This window comes from Taudactylus pleione, unplaced genomic scaffold (genome assembly GCF_031769625.1).
Source record: "Taudactylus pleione unplaced genomic scaffold, aTauple2 ptg000393l, whole genome shotgun sequence".
Classification (NCBI taxonomy): Eukaryota; Metazoa; Chordata; class Amphibia; order Anura; family Myobatrachidae; genus Taudactylus; species Taudactylus pleione.
In genome coordinates this window covers 8,526,336-8,543,339 of record NW_028284794.1, presented here as the reverse complement: position 1 = coordinate 8,543,339, position 17,004 = coordinate 8,526,336, and the positions used below count along the sequence as shown (strand labels likewise).

Sequence of the window (17,004 nt, the reverse complement as noted above, 5' to 3'; positions counted from 1 at the left end):
TCTAATCAGAAACTCCTTGACCTCTTGTTGTTGAATTGCCGACAGGGTTTTTGCCACTGTCACTTCGGGAACTAAGGGCCCTGGACTTACTCGAGGGTCTCGGACGGCCGACAGTACCGTTCTATCTTTCCAGGGCTTTAACAGATTTATATGGTATATCTGTTCCGGCTTTCTTTTCCCCGGCTGGTAAACTTTGTAATTGACCTGCCCCACTCTTTCTAAGATTTCAAAGGGCCCTTGCCATTTAGCCAAAAGTTTATTTTCCACAGTGGGAACCAATACTAACACTCTGTCCACAGGAGCAAAGCTGCGTAACTGAGAATTGTGGTTGTATACCCTCTGCTGTGCCTGTTGAGCCTGTTCCAGGTGCTCTCTCACTATCGGCACTACCGCAGCAATTCTCTCCTGCATTTGAGAAACATACTCAATAACCGTTTTGTAAGGACTAGACTGCCCCTCCCATGTCTCTTTGGCAATGTCTAGTAACCCCCTTGGGTGTCTCCCATACAACAAGTCGAAGGGTGAAAACCCGGTGGAGGACTGGGGAACTTCTCTTATGGCCAACAATAAATACGGCAATAAGTAGTCCCAATCCCTACCATCCTTGTCGACCACTTTCCTAAGCATGTGTTTTAACGTCTTGTTAAACCTCTCGACCAGCCCATCGGTTTGGGGGTGATAAACCGAAGTTCTTAACTGTTCGATTTTGAACAGGCGGCATAACTCTTTCATGACTTTGGACATAAACGGTGTACCCTGGTCAGTTAGTATCTCCTTAGGTATACCCAACCTGCTAAAGACATGAACTAGCTCTCTGGCAATGGTCTTGGTTGACGTATTGCACAACGGGATCGCTTCCGGGTACCTGGTAGCGTAATCCATTATGACCAGAATATACTGGTGTCCCCTGGCAGACTTCATTAAGGGTCCAACCAAATCCATCACTATTCTTTCAAACGGCACCTCTATGATAGGCAATGGAACTAGTGGACCCTTAAAATGTGGCCTGGGAGCATGATACTGACACTCAGGGCAGGATACGCAAAAGTCAGATACCTCTTTATGAAGCCCGGGCCAGAAAAACCTCTGCATTATTCACTCAGTGGTTTTCTCTACCCCTAGATGGCCTGCCGTTTTATGACCATGGGCCAGATCCAACACTGTTCTTCTGTAGGCTTTGGAAACTATTAGTTGTTCCATAACATCTTCCCCCTTCTTAGTCACCTGATATAACAAATCCTGCCACATTGCCATGTGGGGAAAGGACAAAGGACTATCAGGGTCTACGGGTTTCCCATCAACTACTTTTGCATTCTCCCTGGCTTTTACCAAAGTGGGGTCATTCAACTGCTCCACGGCAAAGACCTCTCTTCTGACCTCTAAATCAGGCAGACGATCACCTGGCCCAACAACACTTCCCACCTCAATGGGAGGCACATCAGTTGGCGGGCCACCGTCACTCTCCACATTCTCTAGTTCGCCAATCATAGTAGAAAAAGGGAATAACTCTGACTCAGAAGAAACTCCCTCCTCCACTACATCGACAACCTTCTCAAATGGATCAGGGTTGTTCACCTCTGGAACAAAACGGCTTTCCCACAACTTCCAGAAGTGAGCAAAGTCTCTCCCCAATATTGCATCGTGCATAAGACCATGTACCAAACCTACAGAAACTATAGCAGAACCACATGGTGTCTCAATGTTCACCTCGGCAGTAACATAATATCGAGTATCCCCATGTATGCAGGTCACACCAACAGTTTTCCCCTCACGCCGTAAGGGGTTCACCAGCTCAGCTTTTATAAGTGTCACCAAGCTACCAGAGTCTAACAGTGCCTCTACTCGGTTGCCATCTACAGTGAGTACACACATGTGCTTATCAGTCACAGCCTGCCGGTCAGCCGTACAGGCTATCTGTGCAAAGAAAGACCCCCTGTGGTAGACATGAGCAGTATCACATTGCATAGGTTCAGTTGTAAGTGCACAATTAGCGGCAATATGGCCGAAGCCACCACATCGGAAACACTGAGCCATATTAATGTCTAGTCGTTTACGGGGCAAAAACCTTCCCGGCCTGGCAGGCCTGTCTCCAGGTTCTACACCCTCAGTCTAAGGTACATTCCACCGCCCAGCACCCTTCTCCCCTGGAACAGTCTTTCTAGTGCCTGTTGGAGTTCGCTGGTGCACCATTGGGGCTCGGTGGGGCATACTCATCAGCTCCTCAGCCACCACGTACCTCTCCACCAGCTCGACCAACTGGTCCGTGGACTTAGGGTCTGCATGGCTCACCCACTTGCGCAGAGTCGCAGGTAATGATCGCAGGTACCGGTCCATCATGACCCTTTCCACGATCTGTGGTCCCGTCAGCGTCTCGGGCTGTAGCCATTTTGAGGACAGATGGACGAGGTCATGCATCTGTGAACGTGGAGGCTTGTCCATATGGAACTCCCAGCGGTGGACCCGTTGGGCATGAACAAAGGTGGTGACTTCCAAGCGAGTTAGGATCTCCTGTTTTAGTTTTTTATAGTCCTTGGTATCAGCCAGGCATAAGTCAAAATAGGCCTTTTGTGGCTCCCCAGACAAAAAAGGTGCCACCAGACTTGCCCACTGCTCCTTGGGCCAACTCTCCCTTTCGGCCGTTCTTTCAAATGCGGTGAGATAGGCCTCCACATCATCGCCCGAAGTCATCTTCTGGAGGAAGTGACTGGCTCGTACGGAGTGAGTGGTGGTGGGAGGACCAGTACCAACATCTCTGGGCCGGGTGATCAGGTGCTATACCACCTCTTTTATGGCCTGGCTGTTTTCTGCTAAGGCCCGGTGGGTTTCCTCGATGGCAACCTGTTGTTGCCCCTGGGCTGTCTCCAAGGCCGACAGTTGCACCCTGGTGGATTCCTGCATAGCACTGGTAGATTCCTGCTGAGCTCTGGTAGATTCCTGCTGAGCTGCTTTAGCTTGGAGCAGGGCTTTAATAATGTCCTCCATTTTGTCCTGGGGTGTAGGTTGAAAGCTGAACCTTGCCTCTCTGAGCATGGGCTGACGCCTCCTCTATGGGACTCCAAGGACACAGCGTTATTTCCACACTCACAAATTGGGTGTCTGTCCCTTTAATTTTTAAACAGAAAGCTTTCCTCTTGCTGCAACTTCAGTGTGTGTGGGTGCTCGCATTCTCCACCATATTGTGACACAGTTAGGTTAGGGGGTCCCTCTCCTGGGTAGAGGACTCCTTTCTTACACACACACACAGCAGCAGGGAAGCAGCACACCAGTCTGGATGCAAGTACAAGCTGGTCGGCGCCAGTCTTTATTGTACAATGACAGAAATATAAAGAAAACATAAATATAAATCCTAGCCCTGTCGGGGCACTAACTTCACAGGTAGTTCCCTCACTACCAGAACCTGGCAGGGCCTAATGCCCTCGCCAGCAACAAAGCACAGCACAGTACTCACAGATAGGTTTTTCAAGTGTCTCTGAGCAAACTCCCTGCCTGCTCTCCCAGGTGAGACAATCAGCCCTAAACACACTAGGCTTATATTGGCCACTTGGAAAACTAACAAGCCTGTTACCAGGCTGCAAGAACCAAAACCTGGAGTGGCCGTGGTTGGAGCCCTCCCTCTCCTCTCACCCACAACCCCCAGGTCCCAAACCGGCTTTTCAAAAAGCCGAAACTCAAGCCTGCTACACTGCAGACTTTCTCCTGGGGGTTTAAAACACAAAAGACAGGAATCTGGGACAAATGTACCTGCCACAGACCACTTTACCAGTGATCCTATCACAATATATAAACAGAAGTTCCACATTAATAAAATCATCCTATGCCACATAAACGTAAAACCAGTGGTGGGAAAACCATCTAGAGAATACAGTATATGTAGTATTTAGTATAAGAATATTTAGAGGTGTTGAACAAAAGCCCAATGAATACATAGTATCTGTGTTACAAATAATCAAAGATAAATAAAATAAAAAGGTGCCAGTAAAAAAATATAGGTCCTGATTCAGATGTGGGCAGTATTTGCACAGCGGCAAGGAGATGGTTGTGCAATACCAGGGCTAGCACTAGGCTTCTCCTGTGCTGTACTGCCATGCTCCTTCCCTCCCCCTACCCAATAACACCAGCAGGAGGATGGGGAGCAGGATTTTTCTCCAGAGCCGGGCAATGGTGAGTTTAGGCACGGCTGCGCCCTTTGGGCCTGATTCAGACCCACTCGCAAGTGGCTGTCCGCTCACAAGTGGGTCGATGTTGTGCACTGCGCATGAGCACGACGGCGGGAGCTCCGTCGTGCACATGCGCCAGACGCGACGAGTGAAGGAAAGTCCTTCGCTCATTGTGTCTGATCAAAGGGGGCGTGCTGTCGATGTTGATTGACAGCATGCCCCCTTTGGTGGGCGTGCCGGGGGCATGCCTCCCTGACGGGGGCGTTCCCAAGGGAACGCCTACCATCAGAAGCCGGCCCACTGACATCACTAGTGATGTCAGTGGGAGTGATTTTGGCTCTGATAGAGCCAAAATCACTTCGGGCCTTGCGGTTGAAAACCTCAACCGCAGGCTCCGGCTCGCAGTGGCGATGGTCGCGATGGTCACGACCATCGCGGCCATCAAGCTGCACGCTCGTATAGGCTGTGGGTGGTGACCCACAGCTATACGAGCGTCCAAGTGGACGCTCCAGAATTATGGAGGGCGGCCCTCATTCAGAGCGTGCACTCTGCTCAGAGCGTACGGCTCTGAATGAGGGCATTTATGCTATGGCACTCCGGGCGACGACCCTGCTAGCCTGTGCCTAGAGCCACCACTGTGCAGTACCATCCAGCATATATTTAAATGCTGCAGGAGGCATCTATAGGAAGCAGACGCCTCCGGACAGCATTGCGATCTGAGTACATAGTCTGTGGATGCTGCATCAGATCACCATTGTGACCATCGCAGTCTCAGTAACCTTGCAAGGTCAGGAATTCTGTATCTTCCACCCCTGACCCTGGCCTCTACACTCCCAGAAAATGGGGATGGCACACCCCCATTTCCGGGAAACAGCCCAGGCACGTCCCCTCTACCCCATACGTGACAGCATGTCAATTGCAGAACCCATTCTACAGAACACATGTGCAGACCAAACTGCTAAATAAACATTTTTTAAGTGTAAAGGCTATTGAAAACTAAGGGCCTGATTCATTACGGATCGCTATTGCGATCACAGCGGCAATTACGCATGCAGGTCTGCTGAAAAAATATGCTAATGACTGCAATCGCAAAGCTATTTATAGAGACGCCCAAAGCCAGCATAGAGACGCCCACTACTGCTTTCGCACATCAGTAATATTTTGTAATCCTGTGTATACATTGGGAACATGGAGTAACGTCGGCCCATCACGCACAATTACAACAGGTCTGACCTTACTCAGAAATTGATAACCTCGTCGCACGCAGTGAGTACACAAGCTGCGTATGCCATCGCAGTGGCTATTTTATGCACGCTCATTCAATGGCGTTCAAATGGACAGGCACACTTGTGTTTCTCCTACCACTCCCCCGTCACCACCCCCAAATGCTGACATCCCATCCCTCTGTCTGTGATGGCTTTGTATCTGCATAGGTGAACGCAGAGCGATCGCAATGCTAACTCGCGAAATGTAATGTATACGCATGTGATGTGCAGTACGCTACAATCGGCCATCTGAATCAGGTCCATAACTAAACAATGGGTGAATTAAAACAAGAATCATAGAAATAATAAATAAAAAATATATATAGGAAAAAATATTAAATTAGATATAATAAAAAATAAATATAAACACATAAAAAATAAAACACTATCTATAGCTGTATACGAGGGCTAATTGAAAAGTAATGAGATTGATTTTTTTATTCAGAATCAGATGACTCTACAGGATCTGAACATTTTTATTTTTTAAAGTAGTGTCCTTTACATTCAATAAATTTTTTGCAGTGTTTCAACAACAATTCAAAGACATACAGTAGACTTTTTTGTGACAAAAAGCCTAGTTGGGTGTGGCTAACAGCCTGCCCCTGTATAGATGTGTCCCTCTGTATCTAGGAGGTGACTACATTTAACTGCAATGTAATGATGTGCTAGGCATATATGCTAGTGTTAGGGACCTGCAGAAAAATGGGGTCCCTTGATGCTGGACTGCAGGCTTAAATGCTTTGAGCAAATCATGACAAAATCCCCTTTGTTTTATTTGCTGCACACTCATAAATTTGCAGCATATTATTGTTAGCACCGATAGCAAAAGTTTTTCTGTTTTGTGACATCACTTTCAGTGTTACAGCTGTGGCATTTTTCACTTCATCTGTTGAGAACTACTTTCCATGCATTTGTTTCTTCAGGGTTGGGAATGCCCAGAAATCACAGGGCGCTAAGTCATGGCTATATGGAGGGTGACGCAAGTCCGGCGGTAATTCATACCAATTCCTAAGCAACATGTGGTCGGGCATTGTCTTGGAGCAAAAACCACTCTAACTTCAGCTAATGTGGACTTTTCTGCCTCATGGCTCCACGCAAATGGGTTTTCAGGACATTTGCATAGTAGTCACCATTGTCTGTCCACGGGTAACCCAGTGCTGTAGGATCATACCTTGCACATCATAGAACAGCAGAAGCATGACTTTACAAGTTGAAGTAATCACACAGATATTTTTGGGTGGAGACGAATTTACATGTTTCCATACATTGAACTGTTGTTTGGATTCTGGATCATAATGAGGAATTCACGATTCTTCACATGTCACAATTAATGTCAGGAAATCAGATATCCTCTCCGATATTCGAGCGGTGTTCTTGCACGATTCAACCCATCATTGCATCTGTTTTTCTGTGAGATTTCTGGGTATCCACCAGGCACATACGCCATGCATTTACAGTTCCTTTGACATCTCATTCGAATGGATTCAGCATATTGTGACAAAGGTAGTACAATATGGTGTCTGCGCTCTGAGGTGCTTATTACGTCATGTGTTGTTGTTAAACTTCAGGGTGTTTATGGGATATATCTGTTGTAATCCGTGAGTGGGTTGTAGATGTTAGCAATGTCTGTGTTTGATTTGAGGGCTCCCCAAATTCAAGACTTTACTTGGAATGTCCTGGTGTAATCCACCTCATGGAAGCTGTAGGGTAGTAGTTCTTAAAAACAGCAATCCTGGTGGTGTTTATTGGTGGGCAAAAACTTTGGGCGGAATTTTCATCTGTGTATATACATTACATTACTGATTGATATGCTTTTGACTTTAATCCTAGACCATATGCATTACATGTTCTGATTTTCTCCAGTGTAATGTAATTTTACTATCTGACACCGATTGTTGCCCAATTGGGCTAGGTGCAGATTAATAAATTAGATTTTTTACCCCCTATCCACATATCTAGTGATCTGTCCATACACATTGGCTAGCAACTTTTTGCCCTTTACACCCATCACTTTCTCACTACGCGGAAGGAGGTACACCTGGTGGACCAGCAGGAGTACGTCGGGACCCAGGTAAGTCCCTATATTCACTTACCTCTGCAACATAGTGCCCACCAGCACCTGATACTACGTTTGTGTTTTTTTGTGAATTCCTGAGGTGGAGTGGCTGTTATCCAGGACAGAGACCATTTGGAGAGGGGAGGTTACATCTACCACATACACGTCAACTATTATTTAAGAACTTCAAAATAATTATTACAACAACTTTACAGTAACCCACTCACGGATTACAACAGATATATCCCATAAACACCCTGAAGTTTAACAACAACACATGACGTAATAAGCACCTCAGAGCGCAGACACCATATCGTACTACTATTATTAATCTATTAAAGAAGGTGGGGTTACCTTCTTGGTGCTCAGCCGCTAGAGGTACTACTCTATAGCGCGAAACCCATAACTATTTTTATATATTGTGACAAAGGAAGCCGAAAGTTTGTGTAAAGTTAACCTTCTGTCATATTGCAACATCTCCGCAGCTTTGCCAATGTTGACACCTGTAACCGCATCTCCCAGAAGGCAATTCATCAGTCACTCATGTATTACCCTCTTTGATGTACTTCCACCACCGAAATACTGCAGCATGGCTAATTGTTTCTCCACCGTATGCTTGCCGTAACATTTCATGAGTTTCATGTTTACTTTTTCCAAGTTTAACACAAAATTCAATCAAACAGCTCTGATGTATTCTCATAGATATGTCTTCCTCATCTGCCATGAATTAACATATGAAGATCTTCCACTCGCTGTGACCAAACAAAGAAGACTACGGCAGTCCAAATGCAGGTTCAGACACATTGATGTATGAGCTTCACAATAACCAGCATACTGTAGCATTGCCACGTCTACCTATGGGACAGAAAAAAAGAGGCAGTCTCATTACTTTGCAATCAGCCTTTGTGTGTGTATATTAGAGATGTGCACTAACCCTCGTGTTTTGCGCAATGCGCAGTAGACATTGGTGGCAATGATCCCATACACAAACTGGCTTTACCGTACATTAGATGTCATCACCATCATCATCATCATCATCCTCATCAGTGTGTGCATACTCCTCTTCTTCACACAATATGAATTTGTCCCCGCTGGAATCCACCATTACAGAGTCAGACGCTTCTGTATTTTTTGGACTTAAGTGCTAGTAAAGGTCTTCCTCATGGAATTTGTAATTCATTTTAATGAACCTCATCTTTTCCACATTTTGGGGAAGTAACCTCCTACGACAATCACTGACAAGGTTCCTGGCTGTGCTGAAAAATCTTTCAGAGTACACACTGGAGGGTGGGCAACTTCAGTACAGCAAAGCCAGTTTGTGTAAGGGACTCCAAATTGCCTGCCAGTAGTGTAATGTACTGTCTAACATTTGGATGCTATCCCAAAAATAGTCATCCATCATTCTCTGAATGGTGATCATCTCAGGCAAAGTCACGGTAGACATGTCAGTCATTGTAGGCAGTTCAGACCCAACCAGATGTCATTAGATTTTGCTGACTGATCTGCATCACCACCAGCAGTGGGTCTCTTAGGAAAATGTAGTTTTTTCCTGGCAGCTGTAGTAACTGAAGGAGGAGATGCTGCCATGTCACATTCCACTTGAGCTGACAATTTTTTCACCACCAGCTCTTTGTATCTTTTCAGATTTATGTCCATTGGAAAGAAAGACACAAGGTATGACTTAAACCTAGGATCAAGTATGGTCACCAAAATATAGTGATCTAATTTCAAGAGATTGACGACCCTTGGATCCTGTCAAGTGAATGAAGGGCTTGATCTACAAGTCCAACATACTTAGCGGAATCACTCTGTTTCAGCTCCTCCTTCAGTTTCTCCAGCTGTTTTTGAAAAAATCTGATGAGGGGAATGATCTGACTCAAGCTGGCAGCGTCTAAACTAACTTCACGTGTGACAAGTTCAAAGAGTTTGAGAACCTTGCACAACATGGAAATTATTCTCCACTGCACTTGACTAAGGTGCATTCCCACTCCTCTCCCTCTGTCATAGGCCGTAGTGTAGCCTTGGATGGCCTTTTTCTGCTCCTCCATCCGCTGAAGCATATAGGGGTGGGGCGGAATGAAATTTGTGTTTTGGTTTTGGCTCTAGATCTCTCTTCGTGGTTTGGATCTGGATTGGTTTTGCCAAAACCACCCTTCCGTGTTTTGGGTTCTGGGTTTTGTGTTTTGGATCTGTATTTTTTTTTAAAAAAGCATAAAAACAGCTAAAATCACAGAATTTGTGGGTTTTTCTGCTCCTATGCTATTATTAACCTCAAAAACCTCAATTTCCACTCATTTACAGTCTATTCTGAACACCTCACACCTCACAATAGTTTTTTATGTCCAAAAGGTTGCATCGAGGTAGCTGGATGACTATGCTAAGCGATACGAGTGGGCGGCACAAACACGTGGTCCATCTAGGAGTGACACTGCAGTGGCAGACAAGATGGCAGTTTGAAAATCTAGGCCCCAAACAGTACATAATGCAATGAAAAAAAAGAGGTGCAAGATGGAATTGTCCTTGGGCCCTCCCACCCACCCTTATGTTGTATAAACAGGACATGCACACTTTAACAAACCAATCATTTCAGCACCAGGGTCTGCCACATGACTGTGGCTAAAATGATTGGTTCATTTGGGCCCCCACAAAACAAGCTGGCAATTAATCTGTCCCTGCACAAACTGGCTCTACGGAGGCAAGATGTCATCCTCATCCTCCTCATCCACCGATTCCTCATCCTCTTCAGTGTTGTGTACATCCTCATCCTCACAGAGTATTAATTAGTCCCTGCTCTAATCCACCACCACAGGTCCCTCAGTACATTCTGGAGGCTGGTCTCCCTGGAAAAGTTGATAAATCATTTTTATGAACATCATCTTCTCCACATTTTGTGTAAGCAACCTCCTATGCCTTTCACTGACAAGGTTCCCGGCTGCACTAAACACTCTTTCGGAGTACACACTGGAGGGGGGGCAACTCATGTAAAATAGAGCCAGTTTGTACAGGGGCCTCCAATTTGCCTCTCTTTCCTGCCAGTACAGGTACGGACTGTCTGACATGCCTACTTGGATGCTGTCACCGATGTAATCCTCCACCATTCTGTCAGTATCATATGCAGTGACAGTAGACATGTCAGAAATTGTTGCCAGGTCCTACAGTCCGGACCAGATGTCCAAACTTGGTCCTGCCTGCCCTGCATCACTGCCAGCAGGTTGCTTAGGATACCTAAGTTTTTTCCTGGCAGCCCCAGTTGCAGGAGAAAATGAAGAAGGAGCTGCTGACGTGTCACGTTCCGCTTCAGCTGACAGTGTTTTCACCAGCTGGTCTTTGCACCTCTGCAGGCTTGTGTCGGCTTGAAAGAGAGACACCACATAGGCTTTAAACCTAGACTTGAGCATGGTTGCCAAAATGTAGTGGTCTGATTTCAACAGATTGACCAACCTAGAATCCTGGCAAAGCGAATGAAGGGCTTCATCCACAAGTCCCAAATTCCAAGCAGAATCGCTCCATCTTAGCTCCTCCTTCACTTTCTCCAGCTGCTTCTGCAAAAGCCTGATGAGGGGAATGACCTGACTCAAGCTGGCAGTGTCTGAACTAACTTCACGTGTGGCAAGTTCGAAGGGCTGGAGAACCTTGCACAACATGGAAATCATTCTCCACTGTGCTTGAGTCAGGTGCATACCCCCTCTTTTGCCTATGTCATAGGTGGATCTATAGGCTTGAATGGCCTTTTGCTGCTCCTCCATCCTCTGAAGCATATAGAGGGTTGAGTTCCACCGCATCACAACCTCTTGCTTCAGGTGATGGTGGGGCAGGTTCAAGAGTGTTTGCTGGCGCTCCAGTCTTCGGCACGCAGTCGCTGAATGGTGAAAGTGGCCAGAAATTTTTCGGGCCACCCAAAGCGTCTCCTGCACGCCCCTGTTGCTTTTCAGAAAATTCTGCACCACCAAGTTTATTGTGTGAGCAAAACATGGGACATGCTGGAATTTGCACAGATGTAATGCCCGCACAATAATGGTGGCGTTGTCAGATATCACAAATCCCAAGGAGAGTCTAAGTGGGGTAAGCCACTGGGCGGTGATTTCCCTCAGTTTCTCTAAGAGGTTGTCGGTGGTGTGCCTCTTACTGAAACCAGTGATACACAGCGTAGCCTGCCTTGGAACGAGCTGGCGTTTCTGAGATGCTGCTACTGGTGACGCTGCTGTTGTTGCTGTGTAAGGTGATGCATCTACCCAGTGGGCTGTCACAGTCATATAGTCCTTAGTCTGCCCTGTTCCACTTGTCCACATGTCCGTGTTTAAGTGGACATTGGGTCCAACTGCATTTTTCAGGACACTGAGGACACTTTTTCTGACATCTCTGTACAGTCTCGGTATCGCCTGCCTAGTGAAGTGGAATCTAGATGGAATTGGAACCGGGGACACCCTACCTCCATCAAATGTCTAAATCCCACTGCACTAATGGCGGATACCGGATGCAAGTCTAACACCAACATAGCAGTCAAGGCCTCAGTTATATGTTTTGCTTCAGGATGACTGCTGTCATACTTCATTCTCCTCGCTAACGACTGTTGGAGAGTCAATTGTTTAGTAAAAGTAGTGGTGTTCCTACTTCCTCTCTGGGATGATGAATGACTTCCAGCAGCAGCGGCAGCAGTAGGCGTAGCAATGCAGGATCCTCCGGAGGAATCCCGGATAGGAGAGTCAGTCATGCCAGTGACATGGCCTGCAGGACTACTTCCGGTCCTGACTAAGGAGGAAATTGACGAGGAGGTAGTTGATGGTGTGGTTTGCAGGTGCTTGGATACAACAGGACAATGGGATTTAGGTGTCCCTGGACTGCTTACGGTCTTAGCCAAAGTTTCTGAACTTGGCAGTAACTTTTTATGAACGCGCTGCAGGTGCCATATAAAGGAGGATGTTTCTAGGTGGTTAACGTCCCTACCCCTACTTATTTCACCTTTACATATGGTACATATGGCAAGACAGTTGTTGTACGGATTTGGATAGAAATATTGCCAGACCAAAGAGGTGGAATGTTTGGTCTTCTGCCCAGGCATGACCGTGATGGGCTTTTTCATCCCACGGACAACAACTGTCACCACAGGAGCCTGATTTTAACAAACCACATCACCATCAGAATCCTCCTCGCGAACTACCTCCTCAGTGCCAGCTAAACCAGTATCCTCATCCTGTTGTACTTCAACTGTGACATCTTCAATTTGCATATCAGCATGTGTACTGTGGGTGCTCCTTTCAGCACTTGCAGAGGGTGTGCAAATGGTGGAAAGTACCACCTCTTCCCGTCCAGTGTTGGGAAGGTCAGGCATCGCAACCGCCACCACACTTGGACTCTCTTTTGGGATTTGTGATATCTCCTTAGAACGCACAGTTCTTCGCTGTGCTTTTGCCAGCTTAACTCATTTGATTTTTTTAGCGGCATGAGGGCTTCCATCATCATGTGAAGCTGAACCACTAGTCATGAACATAGGGATAGACCTTAGCCGTTCCTTGCCACTCCATGTCGTAAATGGCATATTGGCAAGTTTACGTTTCTCCTCAGATGATTTAGATTTTTTTTTTAAGGTCATTTTCCTGAACTTTGTCATTTGGGATTGTATATGCCCTCTACTATGACATTGGGCATCGGCCTTGGCAGACGACGTTGATGGCATGTTATCATCTATGTCATGACTAGTGGCAGCAGCTTCAGCACTCTTGATCTTTCCCTATTTTATTTTTATCGGAGAAAGTTTGGTCCTCCATTTATGTTATATTGATATATACGTGCGGCTAAGGCGCACACATACACAGAACATTATTTTTAATTATTGTTGGAGACTAGTGCACTTTGTGGGTTACACCACCCTTTAAGAAATGAGCCAGCCGGCTCTTTACTTATGGGACACAGGTGCACGCTTGGCACTGCTCCTTTGCTGATGCACGTGTAGCTACAGTACACAGAATTCACAAAGACAGAAAAAAAATGTATTTTTTATTTTTTGTGGAGTGCACTTTGAGGGTTACACCACCCTTTAACAGACAGATGCATGCTTGGCGCTGCTGCTTTGAGGATGCACATACAGTGCAGACAATTCACAAACACAGAAGAAAATATTTTATTTTTGTTGGAGTGCACTTTGGGGGTTACACCACCCTTTAACAGACAGACGCACACTTGGCGCTACTTTGTTGATAACCGTGCGGCCACAGTGCACACAATTCAAAAACACAGAAAATAATTTTTTATTTTGTTTGGAGTGCACTTTGGGGGTTACACAACCCTTTAACAGATGAGCCAGCCCGCCCTTTACTTATGACACAGGCGCACGCTTGGCGCTACTTTGTTGATAACCGTGCGGCCACAGTGCACACAATTCACAAACACAGAAAATATTTTTTTATTTTGTTTGGAGTGCACTTTGGGGGTTACAGCACCTTTTAACGGTCAAGCCAGCTGGCCCTTTACTTATGACACAGGCGCACGCTTGGCGCTACTTTGTTGATGCATGTACGGCTACTGCGCACACAATTCACAAACAGAAAAAATATTTATTTTTTTACACTTGGGGTAGCACCCCTGATGGACAGAGCACCCCCTGGACAACACTACAGCACCCCTTTAGGACTGAGACACTGCACAGGACTTTGGAGTGGACACAGCCCCTATGGACAACTGACTGCACAACACAGTCCAGCCAGCCCCTATGGACTTTGAAGGAGTGGACACATCCCCTATGGACAACAGCAGCACAGCACAACACAGCCAGCCCCTATGGACTTTGGAGTAGTGGACACAGCCCCTATGGACAACAGCAGCACAGCACAACACAGCCAACCCCTATGGACTTTGGAGGAGTGGACACAGCCCCTATGGACAACAGCAGTACAGCACAACACAGCCAGCCCCTATGGACTTTGGAGGAGTGGACACAGCCCCTATGGAAAACAGCAGTACAGCACAACACAGCCAGCCCCTATGGACTTTGGAATAGTGGACACAGCACCTATGGACAACAGCAGCACAGCACAACACTACACTGCACTACACTACACTACACAGCCCAGCCAGCCCTAACTCCCACCCTCCCTCTTCACTGTCCACAGAAAATGGCGCCGACACGGGTACCTTATATAGAATCCAAAACCCGCGAGACCCGGAAGGCGGGATGATGACGTTTTGCCTCGATTTCAGATCCGAGTCAGGCGGGAAATGTTGAGCCCGACTCGGATCGGCCTCGGATCAGGGGGGCCCGGGGGGGTTCGGATTTCAGAAATCCGAACCCGCTCACCCCTAATATATATATATATATACTTTCTGGTCTTTTGGGTGTAGTCTGCAATTGCATAGATATTATGGACCATGTGTATCATATACATAAGTATGAAATTTAGATTTATATTCTAGGTATATTTAGCATTCTGGTCATATAGATTCTAGTAGGTACCAGTTAATTTTCCTGCAAAGTACTGAGTTTGTATGGTTTTAAATCAATTTTTTTTTTTTTTTAATTTTTAATTCCTTCTGCATATCTGTTTAAGAGGCATGGTCATTTTTACACATTGTAAGCACTTTGTTGTATTTTATAGGACAGGTTGCAATTTTCATATTATGCACTTTAGTGTGTTCTGCATGGCAGGATGCTCCTTGATATGTATGCCTTTACACTAGAGGCCTGAGTAATCACAGATCGCAACTGTGACTACGCATGCTGATAGCTGATTATTATGTTCTGCACATACGTAAGCATCGCAGTGAACATGTACAAAGGTCTCACTATGATCGCAGTGACTATGCAGACCCATCGCTGGGTGATTGACAGGAAGAGACCGTTTGGGGGCGGTGACGGGGGGGGTTGGAGAAATGAAGCCGTGCCAGGGGCTTACATAAATTAGCCACCGCAATGCCATACGCAGCTTGAGCTTTCACTGCATGCGATGAGGTTGGCAAATTTTGAGTAAGGTCAGACCTGTAGCAATTGTGTGTGAGGCTCCGATGTTACTTGTTGGAACCGATGTTTTTGCATACTTGCTAAATATTACGGATGTGAGTAAGGGGAAGTGGGCGTCCTTATGTTAGACTGCGATGGAATTGCGATTGAAACATTTAGCATATTTTCGAAGTGGGTCTGCGTGCAATTACAGAGCTGCGATCGCAATAGCGATCCATAATGAATCAGGCACTATACTGTATTTGGTTTTTGGGGATTGGGTTGTTATCCTTTGTTTTGTTTATTATGCCCTACTTTGCATATTTTTGATTGTTTACATGACTTGCTGGGATACTGACAGTGCTGGGTCCCACAGGATTTCGCCAGTAGTCACGTTTGACCGTCAGAGACCTGCGGTGCGCTGCCTCTTGTCGCATTTTACACAGAGTGCCGTCGGTCTTCATTTTATGTATACATACATATTTATATAATCAGAAAAGTATAAGAAAAAGGTAATGGTAGAATGTGAAATATACTGTGGAGAAGGGAATAGGAGGAGGGGAAGTCGCTATGGGAGGTGATACTTTGTTCAGAGTTCATTTTGCTGCTATATGTATTCAATTCTTGTCTGTTTTTGTTTGAAATTCAATTTTTTTAAGTTTATTTTATTTTTTATTGACATAGCTATTCATTTTGTGTTGATCAGTGTTAAAAATTCCCAAACATGCTCTTTGATTTCATTATGACAACAAATAAATTGTATTATTGCTGCTAGGGCCATGCTATGCATATCTTTGGGAGTCTGTGCAAATAGAAATATATGCTCTGTACTGTGTAATGAGATGTAAATGTCTGTACTCCTTTGTCAGGTCCCCTCAGACAGCTGATCTGCGCCTGGTTATTGCTGAGCCTCCGTCATCTTCTCGGACATGCCAGGCTAAAAGACACATTATGTTTCTAAAGACGCACAAAACCGCTTCGAGCACCGTATTGAACCTACTGCACCGTTATGGAGACAGTAACAGATTACTCTTCGCATTACCTTCAAGAAGTCATTTCAGTTTTCCCAATCTCTTCCACTCTCACATGGTAAAGGGGTTCGATGTCTCCATGATGCAGAAGTATGACATAATGTGTCACCACATGCGCTTCAACCTGCCAGAGGTAATGCCTCAGTCTTGTGTTCTAATATAAATATTTGTCCACTGTGCTAAACATAGTGGGAGCAAAGCAAACCAAGCAGTAACTTTATACCTTGGCAAAACCACGTTAGGGAGATTTAACATGTGCGAGAGATATAAATGTGGGAGGGACAGTGTAACATAAAGCTGTCTAACATCAGTGGGCTACATGCAAAAGCAGGCAATATTTACCCGGCATGCAAAAAAAAAAAAATTGCACACCTTGCACTGTAGCATGGTTTGTTCCAGACACAAAGTTACTTGCTTTTTTTTTTGTTTTGTTTTTATCAAATTCAGAATAAGTCCTAATTTTTCTAGCTTGTATTTGAAAGCTCCTTTTAAATATTTGACTATTTAGTATGTCGTGTGTCATTGTACGGAATACATATGTTACACTGCTGGCCGCATGGTTCAA

The 17,004-nt window shown here is 45.7% G+C and overlaps 1 protein-coding gene across 1 annotated transcript in view; it reads left to right on the top strand.

Moving 5' to 3' along the window:
* The window catches only part of LOC148507448 (galactose-3-O-sulfotransferase 2-like), a 47,544-nt gene that overhangs the window by 20,427 nt on the left and 10,113 nt on the right, over positions 1 to 17,004 (top strand). Inside the window, exon 4 of the mRNA XM_088446105.1 lies at positions 16,278 to 16,572. Within this exon, the coding sequence (XP_088302231.1) occupies positions 16,278 to 16,572 (295 nt within the window). The remainder of the gene's footprint in view (positions 1 to 16,277; positions 16,573 to 17,004) is intronic.